This window comes from Lactuca serriola, chromosome 9, assembly GCF_051521515.1.
Source record: "Lactuca serriola cultivar US96UC23 chromosome 9, Lser_US96UC23_V15, whole genome shotgun sequence".
NCBI classification, from domain to species: Eukaryota; Viridiplantae; Streptophyta; class Magnoliopsida; order Asterales; family Asteraceae; genus Lactuca; species Lactuca serriola.
The window spans coordinates 115,810,115-115,833,196 of NC_136416.1; the positions used below are offsets into that span (position 1 = coordinate 115,810,115).

The 23,082-nt window shown below is 31.3% G+C and overlaps 5 protein-coding genes across 5 annotated transcripts; 3 read left to right on the plus strand and 2 right to left on the minus strand.

Moving 5' to 3' along the window:
- Positions 1 to 2,028, plus strand: CUTA (Nitrogen regulatory PII-like, alpha/beta). The gene is made up of 6 exons (XM_079021111.1): positions 1 to 172; positions 290 to 408; positions 716 to 778; positions 1,390 to 1,421; positions 1,582 to 1,676; positions 1,815 to 2,028. The coding sequence occupies exons 1-6, from the start codon at positions 30 to 32 to the stop codon at positions 1,894 to 1,896; spliced, it is 534 nt and encodes a 177-aa protein (XP_078877237.1). The 5' UTR covers positions 1 to 29; the 3' UTR covers positions 1,897 to 2,028.
- A 2,797-nt stretch (positions 2,029 to 4,825) lies between these two features.
- Positions 4,826 to 6,530, minus strand: LOC145072232 (14-3-3-like protein G-BOX factor 14 kappa). Its single transcript, XM_079018628.1, has 4 exons — positions 5,993 to 6,530; positions 5,694 to 5,816; positions 5,144 to 5,260; positions 4,826 to 5,016 (listed from the first exon to the last, which is right to left on the minus strand). Exons 1-4 carry the CDS (start codon positions 6,476 to 6,478, stop codon positions 4,999 to 5,001), a joined length of 744 nt encoding a protein of 247 aa, XP_078874754.1. The 5' UTR covers positions 6,479 to 6,530; the 3' UTR covers positions 4,826 to 4,998.
- A 138-nt stretch (positions 6,531 to 6,668) lies between these two features.
- Positions 6,669 to 10,729, plus strand: LOC145072231 (proline-rich family protein). Its single transcript, XM_079018627.1, has 3 exons — positions 6,669 to 6,964; positions 9,333 to 9,467; positions 10,124 to 10,729. The coding sequence occupies exons 1-3, from the start codon at positions 6,782 to 6,784 to the stop codon at positions 10,604 to 10,606; spliced, it is 801 nt and encodes a 266-aa protein (XP_078874753.1). The 5' UTR covers positions 6,669 to 6,781; the 3' UTR covers positions 10,607 to 10,729.
- A 4,588-nt stretch (positions 10,730 to 15,317) lies between these two features.
- LOC145074539 (Pentatricopeptide repeat (PPR) superfamily protein) lies at positions 15,318 to 17,653 on the plus strand. Its single transcript, XM_079020893.1, has 2 exons — positions 15,318 to 15,486; positions 15,891 to 17,653. Exon 2 carries the CDS (start codon positions 15,966 to 15,968, stop codon positions 17,490 to 17,492), a length of 1,527 nt encoding a protein of 508 aa, XP_078877019.1. The 5' UTR covers positions 15,318 to 15,486; positions 15,891 to 15,965; the 3' UTR covers positions 17,493 to 17,653.
- Positions 17,654 to 19,081: 1,428 nt separating this feature from the next.
- On the minus strand, positions 19,082 to 20,652 carry LOC145076705 (dnaJ-related protein SCJ1-like). Its single transcript, XM_079022513.1, has 5 exons — positions 20,381 to 20,652; positions 20,185 to 20,262; positions 19,797 to 19,872; positions 19,465 to 19,538; positions 19,082 to 19,359 (listed from the first exon to the last, which is right to left on the minus strand). Exons 1-5 carry the CDS (start codon positions 20,504 to 20,506, stop codon positions 19,288 to 19,290), a joined length of 426 nt encoding a protein of 141 aa, XP_078878639.1. The 5' UTR covers positions 20,507 to 20,652; the 3' UTR covers positions 19,082 to 19,287.
- Between the last annotated feature and the right edge of the window lie 2,430 nt (positions 20,653 to 23,082).

Consider the following 23,082-nt stretch of genomic DNA (forward strand, 5'->3'; position numbering starts at 1 on the left):
GGAATCAAAAATCAAAATAAAGCTTTAAAATGTCCATTTCTGCGCTTATTCCGATCGTCTCTTCGTCGGCGGTTCGTCGGCGATTGCCATTAGTGGGTGCCTTTTGTTTGCTCAGCTTAGGTCTCCACAATCTTCACCCATCACTTTCTCTCTCTTCCAATCCCCTATCACGGTACCCTTCTCTCTGCTCCTCCAATTCCTAGGGTTCTTCTTTGCCCTAATTCGCTTTTGTATCTATATGCGTGTTATAGTGACTTGAAAAAATTGCTAACATCTTCAATCGGTTTAGGTTGAGTTTCGGTAGCAAAACGCAGGGATTTCGTAGTAGCAGTATAAGAATGGAAGCATCAAATCAAACGACTGTGCCAAGTATCGTTGTGTACGTGACTGTACCAAACAAAGAGGCAGGTTCGTTGCAGATAATTCGATTCTCTTGTTATTGTTCACTGCGAATTTTGCATTTCGATGAAACTGATTGATTTATGCATTATAAATTTATAAAGGTACTTTCTTAACATACAAACTCTATACAAGGGGTTATTTATGCTGATTTATGAAGATAGTAACAATTTTTCTAGGGTTGTTTGTTTTGATTTGTGGAAAGGAATCAAGTCGCTTTAAAACGGATAAAAACTCTTTTACAGTCTCATTGTTTCTTAGGAATACTTGTTCCAAACTTCTGAATGCTGATTTTCTAATGCTTCGTTTTGTTTAGGTAAGAAATTAGCAGCAAGCATTGTCAAAGAAAAACTTGCAGCTTGTGTCAACAGAGTACCAGGTATATCTCACTCACTCTTTCTAAGTTTTCGTAAAAGATGTTTGTCCTTCTCATTGCATGATTGTATAACTAAAGTTGATGTGCGTTCTTTTGTAGTTACATGGTTTATGCTAAAAGATTTTTCTTTGCTTCATACACATGCTTATTGTTAAAATAAAAGGAACTCCATACTTTGCAAAAATGGACACAATGGTTCCCTTTGGATGATTTTTTGTATCATATATTAAGCTTTTTTAGGTCTTTCCAGTTTTCATTGTGCTTCGATCAGTTATTTTGTTGGATATAAATATTTAGGATCTTTTTTGATATCATATATTGTGAATTTCCATGCTTTTCTCAATTTCAACTTCAACAAGTTTAGATATTTGATTCATATGTTTATTGTTTTATGCAACTAAAAACCTAAATCGACCTAACAAGGGATTGAGGGAAATGACTTAAAGACCCTTAACCCAAGCATTGACCCTACTTATTAACCTTGACCAGTTGACTTTCCCTTTCTTTGCATATCTAATCCTTGTAATGAGGTACACCGCATTAAATATATATCTGGACTTAAATATCATATATCATAAAAGTTTGACCTTTTGACTTTTTTTTTTCAATCACAGGCATCGAGTCAGTATACCTGTGGGAAGGAGAGGTAAGATTTCTATTTTGGCTTATGCCCTATTTTTTTTTAATAATATATAAAATATTTGAGAAAATCAGTATATATGATAAAATGGAAGGAAAACATAAATGAGCCCAATTTTGTAAAAAGTTAGGACTTGATGATACTTAAAAGTGAGTTGAATTTTCAGATACAAACAGATTCAGAGGAACTGCTGATAATTAAAACTAGAGAATCCCTTTTGAGTGCTCTAACTGAGCATGTGAAGGCAAATCATGAATACGAGTAAGTGATTTTTTATTTTATTTTATTTTTCATTTGGTGTTGTATGTATGAATGATGTTTAAAGATTATTTGAGAAAAAATAAATAAGGTTAAATATATAAAAAGTTATTTGATGTTGAAAGTTGAAACTTGAAACAGAGTGCCTGAAGTGATTGCAATGCCTATAACTGGTGGCAGTGTCCCCTACTTGGAATGGCTCAAAAACAGCACAAGGGAGTGAGTTGTAAATTGTAATTGTGATTTTCTTTATTTTATATATTATTTATCATATGGTGTGAGAATTATGTCTGTAAAAATGGTCTTACTATGAATATGATTTTAAACCCTAATCAATCTAGTAGTTAAGAAATAAGATCATTGGGCTTGTTATTTAATAGGGTTTAGGTCATTTTTGGTCACTTAACTTTTGGTTTTTTTCTCATTTGGTCACTTAACTATTTTTAAGTTTTAAAAGGTCATCAAACTTTTGATTTTGTACTCATTTAGTCATTTAACTTTTGATTTGGTCACATTTAGTCACCCAACTTTTAGAATTGTGCTCATTTAGTAATCATAACTTTTAAAATATTGCTCATTTAGTCATTAAACTTTTAAAAAAATTTAAAAGTTTAGTGACTAAATGAACACAATTTTAAAAGTTTGGTGACTAATTGTGACCAAAACAAAAGTTAAGTGACTTAATGAGCACAAAGCCAAAAGTTTGATGACATTTTAAAACTTAAAAAGAGTTTGACCAAATGAGCACAAAATCAAAAGTTAAGTGACCAAAAATGACCTAAACCCTATTTAATATTTACATCGTCTTCCTTGCTATATATATGGACATTGTGATAACATGTTACCATATTTTATGTGGGTTGTTGGTCTGGGTGGGTCAACGGTCCGGATTTTGTGACCCGCATACAAAAAAAAGGGAAGGGAGAGTGTGATTAATGGCAAGCAAAGCACCTTGTGAATATGGTTTACTTTAAAAACGCCAGAGTTTATGAACATTGCTTGAAATTATTAAACAAAATAATAAAATCAATATTTGTAGTAAATTAAACGAATGGTCTTTGTGGTGTGAGGTAAGTTGCCTATTTAGTCTTCAAACCTTTTTTTTTTCAACTTTTTAATAAGTTATGTTTTTTTTTGCATGAAAAAGACTATTTTGCCTTTGATTTAATCTATTATATTATTAATCTGTTTAATAAAATACCTAAGTTATTGCATATTGGCAACACTAGTACCCCAATCTTACTACTGCACACCCAAAAGCTATGGCACATTGACACCGCCCAGTCAATGGCCTCATCTCTTCCAGAAATCAATATAGAACTTGATGAAATCTGAAAGTTGACCATGTTTGCTCAAATCCATTTTTAAAGCAAATCTACCCATCTTTTTCTTCAGCGAGACTATAAAAACATGTAGAAAAAATCTGTGCAATTCCAAAAATACCTATAAAACAAATAAAGTAAAACTTAGATGTCATACACCAAATGCATGATCCTTTCACAAACCAAAAAACATCTAAACCAGTTACAAAATAATAGTAATAATAATAATTAAATAAAAATAGGTGAAGCAAATAATCTACTAGAAATTAGATGGAAAAGAAAAACGTCTTTGATGTAGTACACCAACAAACCTAAGATGCAAGATCTATTCAATGAACCCTAAACCTTGAATAATTGGTGAATTAAACTAAAATTCCTAATATATATTTGACTTATATAATACCAATTAATTGTTTGATTTTTTGACGAGGAATTTTAGTTTAATTCGCCTATTGTAGAATAAATTGCACCAATTGTCTTGTCTTTTGTTGATTCGCTTTCCAATTTCATCTCTCTCTCTCTCTCTCTCTCTCTCTCTCTCTCTCTCTCTCTCTCTCTCTCTCTCTCTCTCTCTCTCTCTCTCTCTCTCTCTCTCTCTCTCTCTCTCTCTCTCTCTCTCTCTCTCTCTCTCTCTCTCTCTCTCTCTCTCTCTCTCTCTCTCTCTCTCTCTCTCTCTCTCTCTCTCTCTCTCTCTCTCTCTCAGCCCCTAAATCGCAAAGCAATAACAATTGTTTGTTAAATTCTACTCTTTTGAGAAAAAATTTGCGATTTGGGGCAATGGATCGATGAAGCTTCTGGTCTAGGGGATTTTTGTTATTTGGTGGGTTTTTCATATGTTCATAGAAAATCCAAATTTATAGGACCCAACGATCAATCCTTAAGCTTTAATTTTTTACTTTTTTCAAATGAGGCTTCAAGGTGCCTACTTTTGGGTTAGAGCATTAGTATATTGTTTAAAGATTAGTATTTTTTTAGGTTTTTTTTTTTTTTTTTTTTTTTTTTTGAATTTTGGATTCCCCACCAAAGATAGTTCATGGTTTCACTTGTATGTCTAATTCAAAAGAGATGGAGGTGAAAAGCTGCATTTTTGCAATTTGGATTCAAGATTTCCGAATGTGAAATAGTTGGTGATTTCACACCCAGATTCTTGAGACAAAACCTTTAATCCTAAACTTCGGGTCTGTTCATCTTCATCTAGTATTATGGGTTTTTTGAACTAGATTTGGTTTCGGGTTTGGCTATGTGTTGAGAAGTTGAATATGTTGGAAGGTGGTGTATTGTTGGAAAGTTGAGAATGAAAGGTTGCTAAGTGAAGCTTACTTAGTTACCACGTAGCAGTGGCTAGGTATCCACCTCACAACTTTTTATCTGAATTAGCATCGAAACCTCTTATAAGGGGTTGATTCACGATTTCAACTGATCACATTCTACTTCATTCCTTTAGAAAATAATAATAATAATAATAAATAAACTTGAGAGGTCTTTTAAAACAAACGTGACAAATTCGTTGACATTTCTCCAAATTAAAAATTTAGTATTTTTTCAAAAAGAAAAATATCATTAACCCTAACTGACCCAATCCCTGGTTAGTGATTGTGATTTGTGAAAGATGTCTATCTTTCCATCATCCATTCTTTCTAATTTGAACTCAGCTTAGAGCATGGCTAGAAAGAACTCCATTGTTAGATAAATTTTCTCTAATTTTACCTTCTAATTATTTATTATTCCTTTCATAATTTTTAACACCATCTAAATGTTAAAAAAAAGTGTTATATTTTGCGGGTTGGGTTGAATTTACACAAGAAAGAGATTGAAAGTACAATGCAATAATAAGAAGAAATGAAAGTATGATGCTATAGTACACAAATAAATACAAGTATGTTGTTATTTCTTGCATTTAGCAAACAATTTCAGCATATAAAACAGATAATGTTGACAGAATTAGTTAGCATCATAGAAAGAGTCAATGACATACATGTTCCAGTCTTCAACAGCATAAGTATTTAGGGCTCATCCAAGTCCTGTAGTACACCCAACATAAAAGTGTCTCAAGTCATTCCACTATAGTACTACATTATTTAATTATAATTAATCTATTTTTTTATTTATAAAAATAATATATTAAACATATCAAAATTTTATTGAAACCTGTGCATCTGAAGTCCAAAGAGTGAGATTGTCCCTCAATAGTTGCATAATCAGAGTGCTATCCTTGTACGAGTCTTCACCCAGAGTGTCCAGCTCAGCAATGGCTTCCTCAAATGCCTATAAAAAAAAAAAGGGAAATATAAGTAAATGTAAACTCGTTTAAACAATTGGATGTTGGTTATTGGATGATTTCAGTTTACAACCAATTTAATTTAATTACTATAAGAGTATTAAGAGGTTGGAGTGCCCCTCAAAAAAAGCTACTTAAAAAGCTTATTCAAACAGTAAAAAGCTTTTACAAAAAGCTAACATTGAAGATGCTATTAGGGTGCTATAACAAACAAATAAATACAATTATGTTGCTATATGTTCCATTTAGCCCATTAATTTATGAATCCTCTGTAATTAGTTTTGAATTACCCCTGCAGAATCATCATCTGCAGGAATCATTGAATGTGAAATTGATGCAACAGGCAATAACAGACATTAAATCCTCACAATAGAATAGAAGAAAATCAAGAAAAGCAATTCAAATTGGTATCCAGATTACCTGTTTTGCCATGCTACATGCCTTGTCAGATGAATTCAGAATCTCATAGTAGAACACCGAGTAATTAAGTGCCAGACCCAATCTTATTGGATGTGTTGGAGCCAAATCCACCAGTGCAATATCCTTCACCACACAACAATATGTTTACAAGATTATATAATCTACTGTTCTTCAAGTTCAATTAGAAGATTCGAACATATGTAAAGCAGAAAAGTGAATCTATATACAAAATTGAACAAAGTAGAAGATTGGTAAATCAAATTATAGAACAGATCTTGAGGATTGAAGAGAAAACCTACCTGAGCAGCTTTATAGGAGTTCATAGTAGCCTCTGCTGATGCCTTTCGCTCATCTCCAGCTTTAAATTCAGCCAAATAACGATGATAATCTCCTTTCATCTTCAAATAAAACACCTTCGATTCACCGGTGGATGCCGATGGCACCAGATGCGAATCCATGAGCTTCAATATTCCCGAGCACACATCCGATAGCTCATCCTCGACCTTAGATCTGTAGTCCTTGACAAGCATGACGTGGTCATCGTTTTTTCGGGACTCCTCCTTTTGTTCGATCGATGAGACGATTCGCCAAGCCGCTCGAAGAGAGCCGATAACGTTCTTGTAGGCAACTGATAAAAGGTTACGCTCCTCGACAGTCAGCTCAGCCGCCGGCGTCGTCGCAACGACGAGCTTTTCCATGGATTTCACCATCTCTTCGTACCTCTCGGCTTGCTCCGCAAGCTTCGCCATGTACACATACTGCTCTCTCGTTAAATTTTCCGGCATGGTGATGGTGGTTGTGAAAGAGAAAGAGAGGCGACTGAGAAAATACTGTGGGATTAGGTGTTTGGCGGTATGTATTGGATCGGGTCCCAGCAGTCGCTGTCAGACCGATTAAAAACAATCGACGCTGGAGAAGAAGACAGCGCGACTGCTAAATATTAGCCACACGCACACTCTCAAAAGAAATCCCAAACCACCATGGCTACACAAACACAAACACAAACACAAACATTTGATAAAAACTGTTCCTCTAATTCATACTTTATCATTGATTCCTAAGACAAGCGAAGCTTTGAATTTCATCAAATGGCTTCATCTGCTGCTGCGTTATCAGCAAACAGCTGTAGCACAAACATGAGGTTACGATTCTTTAACAACGATCCTTATAGGAAGCAACAGAAGCAGAATCTCAATTTTTTTAAAATTCGAGCTTCCTCCTCCGATGAGCAAGACGACTGCAATGTTGAAGAATGCGCCCCGGACAAAGAGGTATTGAATCTGTTTTGAGGTGGATTTTGTTTTAGAATTGTTTCATTTCATAGTGATTTTTGATACTAGTGATTTTAAATTTAAATTTAAATTTTAATATGTATTTTATCATGAATTTAACATCTACCCTAATATATCTCTGGCAAAATACCGATTTTATCATGAATTTTACATCAACGCTGATACCTCTATATTACAAAAATAATTAATTTTTCTATAGTAAAAACTTATAATTATTAGTCACTTTTTCAACAAATTATTAATTAAACATGATTACGTAGCATTTTCAATATAGAAATACAATAATTATCGACAATCATAAACAAAACTTATTCAAGACAAATTTAAATTTCTCTTAAAAATCAATGATCAAATAAATAATTGTCTAATTTATTATCAACATCAATGTTTTTTAAAACATAAAAAATAATGAGAAATGACAAGTGTTATTTTTTATAGAACATTTGAAAAGAAAACATAAATTATGAGAAAATGACAAATGATATTAATAACTATTCTTTTATTAGTAAAGGAATATATTATTCGGTATGAGCCATTATCAAAATTTACTTGCATAATTTTAAATTCCTATCAACTTTGAAAGTATAAAAACGGTTAAACAAAAGAAATAACAATCTACTTTCATTAGAAAGGTGTATTATAGTATCTACTTTCATCTTATAGCATTCTATTTTGAAAAAAACTACCAATCAATACTTCTATATCATTGTCAACCTAATACCAAGCACTTTTCATTAGGGAAAAGCAAAAATTGCAAAAACCGCAAAAACAAAATAAAAATAAAAAATAAAAATTGAAACCCAACATAAAACTGATGGTTTGGGTTCCAATTTTTCAAAAACCAAAATATTCGGTTCGGTTTCGGTTTTAGGAATTAGAAAGCTGTAAAAAACCGAACCGTACAGTATAAATTGCTTATAAATATATTTAATTTATAGATATTATATATACAAATATGTATAGTTCTATAACAATTAGTAGCATGGCGAGTTGGTTTAGATGGTGAACATATGAATTTGAGGTCTATATACAAGTACAGTATTGGCCTCCATTGTAAATAAGAGACATCATATGATATCTTCCTAGAAGGTATTTGTTTCCATCGGTTGACATGAAAAAATAAGCTTGGAACATTTGAAGTGATGGATTCTTGCTGTATTAAATGGCTTCTTGTTTTAGCTAAATTTCTACTCTAAACAGTTATAAAACTAATAATGTCATGGGCTTTGTGTTTTCGTTCATCCAATAAATTTCTTTTTCCTCGTACTTGGTGAGTCTCGCATCGCAGTTACCCATTTGATTATCCTCAAGCTTCCTACCACTACATTCATATTATAATTCAGACGAGTTTCAAATAATACCCAATGTCGTTCTATATATCTAAGAATTAATGTATTCATTTTGTTTCATTTGGGTTGTGTTTGTTACATTGGAATGGAGTAAACAAGTTTTCTAGTGTTAGTTTCTATAAGAAGGGCATTCACGTCTTTTTCACATATGGGAGATCGAGACTGTGTCTCTATCCCAACTTGTTTCACTACAAAAAATGCAATAGGTGTCCTATTCAGTCCCCAGTCCATTGTTTACCAAACCCAAAACACACATTTTTCATATCTACTCTAATAAATGAAGGTTTTTTTGCCACATGTCATCTTCTCCTTCATTTGGACACATGACATTTTCTAAAAATTTTAAATTTTCTATTTTCCACTTGTCATTTTATTGTATTTTTCATTTTATTAAATTAAAATTTCACATTTAATATATAAGGTAATATATATGTAAAGTATTTATTAGAAATGGTTTATATATATAATGTATCCACTCATTAATTTTAATAATTCAAAATATTTCTCATTTTTCTTATAAATTCAAACTTTTCAAATTGTTAAAATTTTATATTTAATTTTTTTAAATAACCCCATGTAATACATGGGTCTCATACCTAGTTTTTCAGTATATACGTAACATAATAGACGAGTATTGATGTTAATCTTTATTTGTGAAGTAAAGGTTTAACATGATAATAAACATAATAATAATAATAATAATAACAACATCTTGGAGTCTTAGGCCCCAAAACATGACAGATGGTCTTGTACTGTGTTTTACATGCATTGGACTGAATATGTCAATGGGACAACTATTGTCAAATGCCATCTGTGTAAGAAACAAGGTCTAACAAATTCATACATGTTTCGGTTTTTTTGTAAAAGAAATATATTGAAATCGGTTTTTTTGTAAAAGAAATATATTGAAATCGGTTGAAGTTTCATCGATTGCATGATAATTTATAGTATTTTTTTCTAGTAGTAAATTGTGATAAATATCGGTTGTGGAAAAATAGGTGGGGAAAGTGAGCATGGAGTGGTTAGCCGGGGAGAAAACCAAAGTGGCGGGAACATTCCCACCTCGTAGACGTGAATGGAGTGGTTATGTTGAGAAGGACACAGCTGGCCAAACAAATATATATTCAGTTGAGGTTAGTTATTCCAAGGTTTTTTTTTCACATGTTTAAAGTTACAAAAACAATTCATGTAATGAAATGAAAATTCACAATTTGATTTAATTTTATTTGTAAGTAATTTTTATTAACATAAATTTTAAAATTATAATTAAATTTCATGTACTGTACTTCATTTTTTTTCAATTCTAAAAAAATACTTCGTAAAACTTCGAATTCTATAAAAACCACTAAAGTTTGTAATTTGTTCGGATTAACTACTCAGAAGAAAAAAAAATATCGTATTTAACCATTAAGAATATTTTTGTTCTACAAAACCATCTTCAACCAGAAAAATCATCTTCCAATTGCTTTTTACAGTTAATTACCGGAGAAAATTTTGTGGTTTTTTTAAAAAAACAATGGGTGAATATTCTTTCAGTGGTTAAACTGAAAATAAAGTAGAGTGTGGTTTTTAATTTTTATGGAGTTTGACCAAATTATAATTCCAATTTCTACATGTTAGTTGAGTTTAATGGGGTTTTTATTATGCTTAATTTTTATTTTTGTCACGAAAAACTATCCATTGTAACTACATATAATATTAAAAAAAAAAATGGTTCGTATCCTACAATCTAAACCAAACATGAAAGCATGTAATAAAAATGAATAATAATTTGATAGTGATGGTGCAGCCTGCAGTTTACGTGGCAGAGAGTGCAATCAGCTCAGGGAGTTCGGGTACATCTGCAGATGGAGCCGAAAACACAGCAGCCCTAGTTGGCTTCTCAGGCATTATTGCTGTTGCTGCAGCATCTGTGATACTCCTTCAAGTTGGGAAGAACTCACCTCCTCCAATAAAAACATTCGATTATGCGGGCCCCTCCCTTAGTTACTACATTACCAAATTTAAACCTTCAGAAATTGTCCCAACACAAGCTTCGGATGAAATACCAGAGAGCTCAATCCCAACACAAGCTTCAGATGCTGTCATGTCATCAACTTCAGCTGAAACACCAGAGAGCTCAGTCTCAGTCCCAGTCCCAGTCCCACAAATTGATTCAGAAGCTTCTATTGATTCTACCACGGATGCAGTCACATCAACTTCAACTGAAAAATCGGAAGAGACTGCTATTGCGACTCCACAAGCATTAGAGGTTGAGGTAGGATCAGGATAAATTATAACAACCTATTATGGTTGTTCAATTTTTTTTTCTTATATGTAAGTTAAATGAAGTTTCCATGTATGTATTGTATACTTTCTGCTTTCTTCATCTTACCCATCCTAGCATTTTCTAGTATGATTTAGATTTACCTCACATTTCAGTAAGTAAGACTGAAACCGTTGCACTAAAATTGATATACATAACCAACAATAATGCCTCTACAAGATTTGGATTTTTTTTGGTTTTGGATTCGTACTTTTGTCTTTATTTTCATAGATATAGATTTCTAATATGCACAATTTGGTAATGATATCATTTTATGTGAGGTCCTAGTGTTATCACGGGTAGTGTTAATTATATCCTCTATTATTATTAAAGATTATTTATATAGATTTGACAAAATTACATAAATATTATTCTATTTTAATTTCTTTTATATATATTTTCTTAACTAAATAGAAATTGATGATCCATGAAATTTATGGAGGTTCACATGAAAAGATGACATTTGAGCATAAACATTTGAGTTTCTCGATTAACTTCTTAGTCAATCTCTCTTATTCTGAGGGTTAATCTTCTAACATCAACAATGTGGAAATGTTGGGCTTGAACCATTAAAGACAATCTAATTTGGTTGTTATCTTCCTTGGCTTGGTGATTTTGGCTTCTACATCAAAGGTTTTTCAAGCAAATTAGTTTTGCTAAAGGTTAGTAATTCTTGATCCCTTTTGTTGTTGTTCATATTATTTAGACTAAAGGTCATTGTAAGTTTTAGTTGTTTGTTTGCTTTAGATTAAATATATATGTTTCCGCTGCCAATTGATAATCTATGGAAATATATAGGAAACCTATCAAATAGAAGTGCAAATAATGATTAAAGTTTGAGTTGGAAACTAAATCTAGTAGGACTCACAAGTTGTCAATTAACATGTTTAATTGATTTATTAGTGCATGTGAATTTCTCTTGTAGTCTAAATCGTTGGATTTAAGATTTGACTCTGGACGGTGATTATTCGGTGGTGAAGGAGACTAAACTTGTTATTGAAGCAGTTTATTTACATATTGTTGCTATGTCGAATTATTAGAGTAATAAACTACATATTAAAGTTAACATTTTTTGTTGGAGGTTTATTCTGAATCATTTACCAACAAGAGAAAATCTTACGTTGAGAGGGTTAGAAATTCATTCGATTTTATGTCCGATTTGTTCTTCGTCTACGGAGTCCGTAAACTATGTTCTTCTTGGTTGACAACCGGCAGAAGATATTTTTGTTGGGGTATGTTGTGAAGTGGATTTTCCAAGCCTTGTGTTGGGTGCAGATTTCCATTTTGTTAAAGAGTCTTTGGTACTGTCTTCGGTTTATTAAAGTGACTATCAAAGCAATGTGGTGGTGCATTTGGAGATTTTGAAATAAGTACATGTTTAATCTTTCTAAACCAAGAAATGATAAATTGTTTGGCGATATAATGACATTTTCTTTTTTCCTTGGGTTTCTTATAGGAAACATAAATTTCGTGTCAAGTGGAATTTATGGATCCCAAACCCAATTTTGAACCTAAAATTGTAATCTTGTTTATGCTCTAGCTTCTTGTTAGAACTTTCTTTTAATTTATATACTAGTTGTAAGACTCATGTATTATATGAGTTAATTTTAAAAAAATGTTAAATATAAAGGTTATAATATTTGAAAACTTTGAATTTATAAGAAAATAAGAAAATAATGATTTATTATAATGAAAATATTTTTTATCTTTTAAATTAAGAAAAAAGAATTTAAATAAAGAGGAAAAATTAATGACCTTTAATTTTGAGAATTTTAAAATTAAAATGTAAGTTTATTAGTGAAATTAATATTCATTTATTACTACATTTATTGTAATTATTATATTAAAATATTCTGTGAAATTAATAAAATAGAAAAACTCATAAAATGACATCTGGAAAAAAAATTAATTCAAAATAACCACAAAATGACATTTGACAAATTGAATGAGAATCTACCCTAATAAATAAGAATGATTTTGTCACATGTCCTTCTCTCATTCGATTTGCCACATGTCATTTTGTCATAATTTAGAGATATGTTTATTTTCCACTTGTCATTTATTTCATTTTCCATTTCTAATATATTATTAATTAGTTTCCATAAATTAAACCTACCATAATAATATTAATTTCAAATTTTAAATTTTAAATTTCAATTTCAATTTCAAATAAATTTACAGTTTAAACCTTTGTGTTTAACATTTTGTTATAATTAACCTGTTTAGTATACGGGTCTGATAACTAAACAACAATTTTAATTTATTTATTTTTTGCATGTTTTTTTTCTCATAATTTTTATTTATTTCAAATTTCAAATTCAAATAAACTTCTCATTTAATCGTTTTTATTTAACATTTTGTTTTAATCAACCCGTATAGTATATGGGTTTCACAAATAGTCTTCTCTGATAAATGAAGGTTTTTTTTGCCACTTGTCACACTCTCATGCATTATGCCGCATGTCATTTTGTCATAATTTGAGATATTTATACCATTAATTTAGTTTCTATAAATTAAACATACAATAATAACTATAGTAATTTCAAATTTCAAACTTCAATTTTAATTTTAAATAAATTTAGAATTGAAATCTGCGTATTTAAAATTTTGTTATAATTAACACATTCAATACACAAGTCTCACAACTAAATACATAATTTTAATTTAATTTTTTCATTTTTTTTAATTTATACTTATTTCAAATTTCAAATTCAAATAAACTTGATGTTTAATCATTTGTATTTAACATTTTGTTTTAATCAACCCGTATATTATACGGGTATCACAACTAGTATGATAAGTAACAAAAAAACTTTTATTTATTAGAGAGGATTCGACCTTTAAAAACATAGGTTTCACTCACGTTGGTTATTGTTTATTTGGTTTTTCTTTTTCCATATTAAAAATCACTAAAACCAAATAACATTACAATTTTTTCAATATATAATATAAGATGTAAAATAAAAATCTATTTGAAATAGAGATTTGTCTATTGATCATAGCAAAATTTCACATTTATATTTTCCCATAACAATTTTCATCATTTATTAATTTAAAGATTAATCAAAAAATCTTATATTTTGTGTTTTTTCCGGATTAAACCTCAAATTTATTTTTTACTTGTTAACAACCTTAAGTTTTTTCATTTTTTCCAAATTGACCGTTTTAGTATTTTTTGCAAAAAAAAAAGTAAAATGTGAGTTTTTTTCTTTTGAGAAAAACTAAAAAAATCGAGTGTTTATCTAGAATAGTTTAGAATGTTGAAAGTTTTTTCCAGAAAAAAAAAAATACAAAGTTGAAGGTTTTTTCGAAAAAAAAAAGGTACAAGGTCTTTCTTAGGCAATAAAAATGAACTTTAAGCTAGAAAAACACAAAATTCACAAAATATAAGTTTTTTTTTTCTTTTTTATAGATGAGCCTTAATTTAAAGTAAAATTATTGGTATTTATCGGTTGCAATTTTGGTATGTTACTATATTTTAAAGATATGTTTTTTGTCCTTTACATAATTTGTTTTTTATAGTTTTCGTTTTTATGAATATTACTTTTTATTATTATAATTTCTCAATTAATTGTGATTTATTTATCGTATACAGTATTTTCTGATTTATTTAAACGTTATACACTTTTATACTATTTATTTCGTATCAACTCACAAAGTTTATACGATCTTACTATCAACATCATTTAATATATTTGGACAATTAATCATGATTGATTTATATTATCTTGTAGTCTTCGTTTATATAAAATTTATAAACTTTTTATTGTATCTATGGTCGCTTTAACTTACAAAATTTATACTTTGCATCAAGCAATATACATTTATAAATCTTATTTTCGTCTACTCAAAACTTTATTTTATATATGACTTGTCATCAACATTCTATATAAACATTTAAAAATTACCTTATATATCATAATATATTTATCAATGTTTTAAAAACCGGTTTTTTAGTTGAACCGGTATGGTGACCGGTTCCCGGTTTAACCGGTTCGACCGCCGGGTGAACCGGTTTCTATATTTTTTCTATTTTTTAACTTTTTTTTTTCTATTTTCCTACACATACATACACATATAAATCATAAATTTGATGTTTACAAGTGCAAACATTAAAAATACACAAAAATAAATAAATTGTAGATTAATTCAAATACACTAAAATAACACATAAACATAAGTTTTAGTGTTTTACATTAATCTATATACGTTAAAAAGAAAAAATAAAGTATAATACCGAAACAAAATATAGTTTTAGATGAATATGAACACATAAAAAAAACTTTATAATATTTGTCATATGTTTTTATTTAGAGAAAACTAAATATATTTGAAAAAAAAAATTATCAAAATTTATTATGTAAATCGTTCTTTTTCATTGTTTTTATTCGGTTCAACCGGTTTAACCGGCTTTTTCTAAAAACCGGCCGGTTCAATCCGGTTCAGAAATCAATATAAAACCGGTGATAATTAAACCGTTTCCTCCTCCGGTTCCCGGTCCAACCGGTTCGACCGGCCGGTTTAAACCGGTTTTTAAAACACTGATATTTATCAACTTAATAATTTAATAGAAATGAATTACAAAAAGTCTTTGTTTTGGAAGTGATTAAATGTTTTTTTTCCTTTTTTTTTAATTTGCGGTAGAAGACGTCGACTTACAAAACGGGGAATTTTGTAGAAAAACGAGGCCTAAGAGGCCTTAATGCAGTCCGCTGGTGGAATCAGGTCTCGTTTCATCATCTTGGTCTTCCCCTGCTCGAATTCTCTTGTCTATAACCCTTCTTTTCTCAAGTTTTGTCATCTGATAATACAAGCTACTGTTGCAATCCTCTCATCCGATAATCAAGGTAACATCACATCTGCTTCTACTAACTCTGTATATACGCAATAGAAACGAAATTATCCACACTATATTCGGTTATGATTCCTTATTCTTCTTATGTGCTTCTTCAGTTTGTAGTTTATGCTTTCTTTCATTTTGTTCATAAAATAAAAACCCTAGCCATAGTATTGTATTCGCCACTGTTGATAACAGACAATGTAATCGAGCAATCTAGAACGGCAATCGAGCGATCTCTGTTGATACTTGATGCCATTTTAGCCTCTCAACTTTCAATTTTACACTTTCAACTTTCAATTTCGTCTATTGTTGTAAAATAAACTTTTGCTCCATTGCTATGAATTTTGTGTTCTTTTTTAAGTATCCAAGTTTCAATTGCAATTTTACCTTGTATCTTGTGTAACCTTGCAGGACTCTAGATTATTAGGACTTCAAGTTGGTGTGTCTAAGAACTGTCATCAAAACCCTAAACCCTAAACCCTTAACATGGGTAAGATACGTTGGTTCTCTACTTCTTTTTCTAAAGAACCTTCAATGGTTCCATGGATTTCCCCCCTTGTTTATGCAAAATCTAGATCCCAAAAACCAGACCCTTCAACCACCATCACACAAACCCCAAAAAACCCTAAATACATTTCTCATGAATCAGCCATTAGATTAATAAAACGTGAGAAAGATCCACATCGAATCCTTACAATCTTTAAAACCGTTGCTAATCAAAGAGGTTTCAATCATAACCACTCCACTTACGCCATTACCCTTCACAAACTCGCACGCTCAAAACACTTCAAAGAAGTCGATTCCATTCTTCATCAAATGAGCTATGAAACCTGCAAATTCCATGAAAGTATATTCCTTGATCTCATGACACATTTCTCAAAATCTTCACTTCATAAAAGGGTTATTGAAATGTTTGATAAAATTCAACCAATTGTTCGCGAAAAGCCCTCTTTAAAAGCCGTGAGCACATGTCTAAATCTTTTGGTTGATTCAAATCAAGTCGATTTAGCAAGAAATTTCCTCTTAGATTCCAAAAAGACCCTCGATTTACATCCTAACACATGCATCTTCAACATTTTGGTCAAACATCATTGCAAGAATGGAAATCTTGAATCTGCTATTGAGGTCATAAAAGAGATGAAACTTTCAGAAGTTTCTTACCCTAATTTGATCACATATTCAACTCTAATGGAGGGTTTTTGCCAAAGTGGAAAACTCGAAGAAGCAATCGATCTTTTCGAACAAATGGTTTCAAAAGAGCGAATCACACCCGATCCTTTGACTTACAACATTTTAATTAACGGGTTTTGTAAGTCTGGAAAGGTTGACCGAGCCATGAAGATAGTTGACTTCATGACAAAAAACGGGTGCAATCCAAATGTATTCAACTACTCAACTTTAATGAACGGATTTTGCAAAATAGGCGATTTAAAAGAAGCGAAAAATGTTTTTAACGAAATGAAACGGGTCGGGTTACGACCCGATAAAATTTTGTACACCACTTTGATTAATTGTATGTGTAGAGCGGGTGAAATTGATGAAGGGATTAGGGTTTTGAAAGAAATGGAGGAAAATGATTGTAAAGGGGACACGATTACTTTTAATGTGATTCTTGTGGGGTTATGTAGATTTGATAGAACTTATGAAGCTTTTGAGATGCTTGAGAGGTTGAGTTATGAAGGAGGTGTTTATTTGGATAAATCGAGTTATAGGATTGTGTTGAATTCATTGATTAAATTAAGGGATTTGGAGAAGGCAACAGGGTTGGTTGGTGTGATGTTGAGTAGAGGATTTGTGCCTCATTTTGCCACGTCAAATGAGTTGGTGGTTGGGCTTTGTGAAGGTGGAAGGGGGGAGGAGGCGGCGGCGGTGGTGGCGGCATTGGCGGTGATGGGGTTTAACCCTGAGTTGAGAGTGTGGGGTCGGGTTGTTGAGGTGGTGTGTAGGGGGAGAAGATTGTTGGGTACATTTGAAGTTCTTGATGGGTTGATTAATAGAGGGAATCAAGAATAATGGTGAAAATTCAGATGAATGTACAAGTTTTGATGCATGATGTATAAGTAAAAGCAGCATTTGAACTTGTTGATGTATTGACAGGTTTTGATGCGTGATGTACAAGAGGAGTAGTAGTAACATTTGAAGTTTTGAACACAATAAATATGGCATATTTTTGACATGTTTAGTTAGTGTTGGAATAGTTTATTGAATTTTATTTTTGTAATTCAAATAGTTTACTTATTCTAGATATTACAAATGTGACTTCATTTCTTTTCAACCAAAATAAATACCAACAACCTTTTTAACTTTTTTCCATTCAAACGTTCATCTCATTCAAACATTCAACACTTATAAACCTCTGAATGGCTCATTCTTGAACCAGCTTTGAAGTTTGACCTGTATATGGGTCGATGTACAAGAGGACCTGATGGTCAACGACTATGTAAATGGGTCATCTTTTTGGTTCCACAACTCAATGAGTTAAGGTTGCTAGTGAAGCAAAGAACAAATCTACACCAAGTTGAAGCACACTAACAAAGTTGTAGAGTTTGATGTTTTATTTAATAGAGCAAATTGTGAAAATGTTGGAATATGATTTAACAATGTTCTTGAAATTTTCCGCCATGAGAATAACAAATCTTTCCAGGAGTGCTTACAAGTTGTCAAAGAGTGCGCAAAATGGTATCAATATGCACTGTGGACTGAAGTGATGTTTATTTTTATGTTTTATAATTCCTATGTTTTAATTTAAAATGTCTTGTCTTTTATGTAATTTGAAGTGTCTTGTTTTCTATTATGCATTTGTTGTTTTTAGTTTAATGAAAATTATAATTTCATATAAATTATATTGTTTTAAATAATAATCAAAACAAAAAACAAATATGACATCTACATGACAACAAAAAGCTATCTCTAGCCTTGAAGTTTTAATATATATATATATATATATATATATATATATATATATATATATATATATATATATATATATATATATATATATATATATATATATATAGATGTATTTTTTTTGGACTATTGTTTTGCTCCCGTAATTGTATATTGGATTACTATGCTTTTTCCATTTAGTTTCTATTTTCTTAGGGTGGAGGAAGTCTATCTTTACCAAGGCCAAATGTTTTGGTGGAAATTCAACATTAAAATACAAAATTTCGAAGATGATCCTTAAGTTTTTTCCATTTGTCCATAAAATAGTCCATATGAAACATTTTTTACATGAATGCTCCACCTTGCATACAAATGATGTCCATTAGATGGATCCAAGTTGAATTTTTTTTGGATAAGGACCATTTCTATCATTTTGTGAAGCTTGTCTGAGGATCATTTGTGAAATTTTAAATACATCTATTAAATCTTGTATTTATTACCATAATAAATACAAGATTTGATGTAAATTACTTTGTGATATAAACCAAAACTTGCTTTTATACACATTATAGTTAGGCATACACCATCACACTATAGATGAAAGACCAATCCACATTGGAATTGAAACTCCTACGCACACTATAGATGAAAGACCAATCCACATTGGAATTGAAACTCCTACGCTACTGAGCACTATATCTCATAGGGCTACTTAATTTTAGTAAAAATAAACAATCAAAAAGGGTGTTAAAAAGATTTTTTAACCATAAAACTAGAGTCGATTGGCATGATACAAAGCTTTACATAATAGTTGCAGTAGTAAGTAATAAATCTAAAACTTGCAAATTCATTACTTCTTGCACCACCATAAGATCAACAGCCTCAAGAACCAACCATATGTACCAAAGTGTGCGTGTGTCTCTCACAAGATTGATGTCTTCATCCCGAGGCCATTGCATGTTAAGATAAGACCCTTGTAACGGTTAAGGTAATCCTGCATTCCATTCCATTCCATTACATTACATTCAGTCAATTGAAGAGGAACTATGGAATCAAAGTAAAAGTAAAAGCAATGAATGATGATATGCTTATTGCTTACCACAATGTTGTAATCATAGAGGTATAGCATTCCTGTCTTGTCATATTCTTGTTTACGGATTGGATCACTCAAAACTGCAAAAATGGAAATGCATTGATGTTAAAGCATTGAATAGATATCTCATTGTTACGTAATAAAATTCACATTTGTATCAAAACTGCAAATTCTAGTTTCTGATGATACGCATTGATTGGCTAAGAAACCCTCATATATAGATCCCAAAAAAGTTGGCTTATCAGCTAAATAAAGTGAAGACTGCAAAACATATGTGAAACTGACATTGAACATGAAAAACAAGAACGGAATTTCAAGATAATTATACAGATGCCAACCTTTGTATGCCTCATTTATCTCTTGAAACCTGGATGTGGCACTATCCTCACCTTTTTGCTTGTCTGGATGCCATTTCTGTCCAAGAGAAAAGCTCTTAAAATCAAGATCACATATCCAAAACCAAAAACATGGAAAACAACCGAATCGGGTGTTTAATCAATAGGTAAATACCAATTGAAAGATTAGGGTTTCTCAATTCATAAATGAATCAGACACAAAATCAGAAGCTAAGATTTCGGTACCGATCAATCGGGTTTCGATTTTTGAAGCAAGTACAAAAAATATTCCGAAATCCAGATGATTTTAAAGTCGGAAATCAGTATGTTTCATCTCAAGGATCAAAGTACAGAAAGGGGAGTAGAAGATAACGAGGGAGAGAAGACGAACCAGAGCTAAACGAATATAGTTGGACCGAATTTCTTCTTCTGTGGCTTCATAATCCACCTCAAGTATTCGATAATAATCCTAAAATCGGTCAAATAGCATATGAAATTAACAAAAAAAATCAAAAGAACTGATAGAATCAAGTAAAATTCCATAAACAGAAACATCAAAAACGATGAAATGATAGAGAAAATTTTACCTTGGGCTTAGAAATGAGAGAGAGGGTATCGAAATTGAGATACGAAGAGTCTTGTTGGTCTTGTTGTTGGGGTTCTTGTTCGTCGTTGTGATGCATAAAATCGCCTTCCAGTTCGTCCCATCTCATTGTCGCCGTCGCCGTTGCTGTTGTGGCGTTGAAGATTTAGTGCGTTCGTGCGCCGAGAAAGAGGGATGGATAAAGAGAGATGCGGCGGCAGAAAGATGAGATTTTTGGGTTCCCGACGAGATTTGTTTGATGATATGTGAAGGGGGTAATTCTCTTTGGGTGTTTAACTGCTTGTTTTTGTTGTGAAATATACGTTGCCACGGCGACCAACTTATCACCATTATTGCAAAGTTGCAATAATAACTTTATTTCTTAGAGATTACGAGTTAAGAGGTCACTTTGTTACCTTATATCATATTTAATATGATTGATATTTATTTGTGATTGATATAAATTAAATTCATAAACTTTTGACTTATCAAAAAATATGAAAAAAGATATAAAAAGATGTTTATCGTTTTAAATCCAATCGATTTTAACGAAACCGATCCAATCAAATTATTCATTGAATGTTGAATATTGTTAACCGATCTAATTCAATTATTTATACCAACCGAACCGAACCGATCTAATTAGATATTGGATTAGATAACTTTATCCATTGGATATATTTTATTGATTATCCATAATTTAACCAATTCAAATCCATTTTGTATGTGGATGATTATAACTAAACTGCATACAATCACGCTAAATAAGATTAGCAAATGAACTTCAATCTTCAACTTCAGCTACCATTGTTCAAATATGCAAAATCATTAAGAGAATTGACTATATTTGTAATTTTGTCCGATATTAATTTGATAATAATATTGGATGATAATTGGATATTTATTGGATTAATATTGTATGAACATTGGATCCTTTCGGTTTGGTTATCCATTGGAATTTCAAGGTGATTTATGACGTATTGAAGACACTCGTCCTTTCATTGTGGAAGGAATTGTAATTATTTGTTATTATCCATCCCAAAATCTCTTAACCAACTAAACACAAAAATTGCCCTTGAAGCCATCTCATCAACTAAAGAAAAAGAAGCTATGAAAAAACCATCTGCTCAAAAATTTGCTAGATTATGGGACAGTCTCATTTCATACAGCGAAGTCCATTCTTTAATGGGCTTTTACCCAGTAGCCAGGCAACCAGACCCAAAAGCAGTATTCCTAGCAGATCTCACTGACCACATGACTTTATGGGACTATTTCCAGTCATGGATTCATAGACACTATCTATCTTGATGGAACAAATTTACATTGCATTAGCGAATTCCCATCACCTGTTCAAACAGTAATCAAAAGCTACAAAACACGATTTGCAATACAAGAAAGAGGATTATTTATCAAAATGCATTCAAGTTATCTAATCTTTGATGAAGATTCTCAATTACTTGTTCCAAGCATTACTTTCGCAAATATGGGGATAAGCAACGACTCAAAACCAACAAAAGATGACCTACCCCATGAAATACCTACACAAGACCATTTATTTTTGCACTTGCTAGTGTCTATTTAGTATCATCTCGTGTAGGCAATGGTAAAGATCAAAAGTCAAGAATCAGAGTAAATAATGTCAGTAAAACCTTCGTTATCTATTCTTTAACAGACAGTGAAATAATCCTAGAAGCATAAAAGCAATTGAAACTTTCGAACAACCGTTCGAAAAATTTTCACATCACTTAGCTGAATTACCCGCTGATCTAAAAAAACAGCTTTGTAAACATATGATGCATGCACCACGACATAATTGCAGCCATTGTAAATACAATACGGAAGAAACACCGTTCATGGAAGACTAATGTCAACAATAACCAAAGCACACATCATTCAGAAATATCTATCCTTTCGGTGGCGGGAGGAATGAAGAAAACAATGACGTATTGAAGACATTATTGAAGACACACGTCCTTTCATTGTGGAAGGAATTGTAATTATTTGTCATTATAATTATTTGTAATTTGTCTTTATATGATTATTATTGTCGGTAGGAAATGTGATATAAAGTAGTGTTTAGGATATGAAATAAAGTGTGTAACCCTCAATAGTCTAGGGGGCTATATTATAAATATGTATGTCGTATTGCAATCAAACGATTGCAACTCAATTATGTAAGCGACTCTCTTAAGCCTATAAATAGGGACTTTGCCCGTATGAATAAACAAGTTAAGTTTGAGTGTCTAAGACTTGAGTTGATCTCAAAGTTCTTCCTCTGTTGAAATAGTTTGTCTATTTCTGAATAGCAGAGCCCTATCCAAACATACCCAAGATTATTCATATAATCATTCTTATAATTTAAACAATCCATCCCGACGCATCATTCAGGTATAATTCCATCCTAATTTTTTTTATTAATTCCATGTCTTTAATTTTGATGGAATGACGAAAGCAATCACGTATTAGACATTATTGAAGACACGCGTCCTTTCATTGTGGAAGGAATTGTAATTATTTGTTATTATAATTATTTGTAATTTGTCTTTATATGATTATTATTTTCAGTAGAAAATGTGATATAAAGTAGTGTCTAAGATATGAAATACAGTGTGTAACCCTCAATAGTCTAGGGGGTTATATTGTAAATATGTATGTCGTATTGCAATCAAACGGTTGCAACTCAATTATGTAACCAACTCTCTTGAG

What these genes read in the sequence shown, in the direction of transcription:
- LOC145072231 (XM_079018627.1), top strand. Translation starts at nt 6,782, where the DNA reads ATGGCTTCATCTGCTGCTGCGTTATCAGCAAACAGCTGTAGCACAAAC. An exon ending in AATGCGCCCCGGACAAAGAG is followed by an intron (nt 6,965 to 9,332) that starts GTATTGAATCTG and finishes GTGGAAAAATAG; the next exon opens with GTGGGGAAAGTGAGCATGGA. An exon ending in CAAATATATATTCAGTTGAG is followed by an intron (nt 9,468 to 10,123) that starts GTTAGTTATTCC and finishes GTGATGGTGCAG; the next exon opens with CCTGCAGTTTACGTGGCAGA.
- CUTA (XM_079021111.1), top strand. Translation starts at nt 30, where the DNA reads ATGTCCATTTCTGCGCTTATTCCGATCGTCTCTTCGTCGGCGGTTCGT. An exon ending in TATACCTGTGGGAAGGAGAG is followed by an intron (nt 1,422 to 1,581) that starts GTAAGATTTCTA and finishes TTGAATTTTCAG; the next exon opens with ATACAAACAGATTCAGAGGA. An exon ending in AAGGCAAATCATGAATACGA is followed by an intron (nt 1,677 to 1,814) that starts GTAAGTGATTTT and finishes AACTTGAAACAG; the next exon opens with AGTGCCTGAAGTGATTGCAA.
- LOC145074539 (XM_079020893.1), top strand. Translation starts at nt 15,966, where the DNA reads ATGGGTAAGATACGTTGGTTCTCTACTTCTTTTTCTAAAGAACCTTCA.
- LOC145072232 (XM_079018628.1), bottom strand. Translation starts at nt 6,478, where the DNA reads ATGCCGGAAAATTTAACGAGAGAGCAGTATGTGTACATGGCGAAGCTT. An exon ending in ACTCCTATAAAGCTGCTCAG is followed by an intron (nt 5,817 to 5,992) that starts GTAGGTTTTCTC and finishes TGTGTGGTGAAG; the next exon opens with GATATTGCACTGGTGGATTT. An exon ending in CATGTAGCATGGCAAAACAG is followed by an intron (nt 5,261 to 5,693) that starts GTAATCTGGATA and finishes TTTTTTTTATAG; the next exon opens with GCATTTGAGGAAGCCATTGC.
- LOC145076705 (XM_079022513.1), bottom strand. Translation starts at nt 20,506, where the DNA reads ATGAGATGGGACGAACTGGAAGGCGATTTTATGCATCACAACGACGAA. An exon ending in ACTATATTCGTTTAGCTCTG is followed by an intron (nt 19,873 to 20,184) that starts GTTCGTCTTCTC and finishes TCTCTTGGACAG; the next exon opens with AAATGGCATCCAGACAAGCA. An exon ending in TCTATGATTACAACATTGTG is followed by an intron (nt 19,360 to 19,464) that starts GTAAGCAATAAG and finishes AATGGAATGCAG; the next exon opens with GATTACCTTAACCGTTACAA.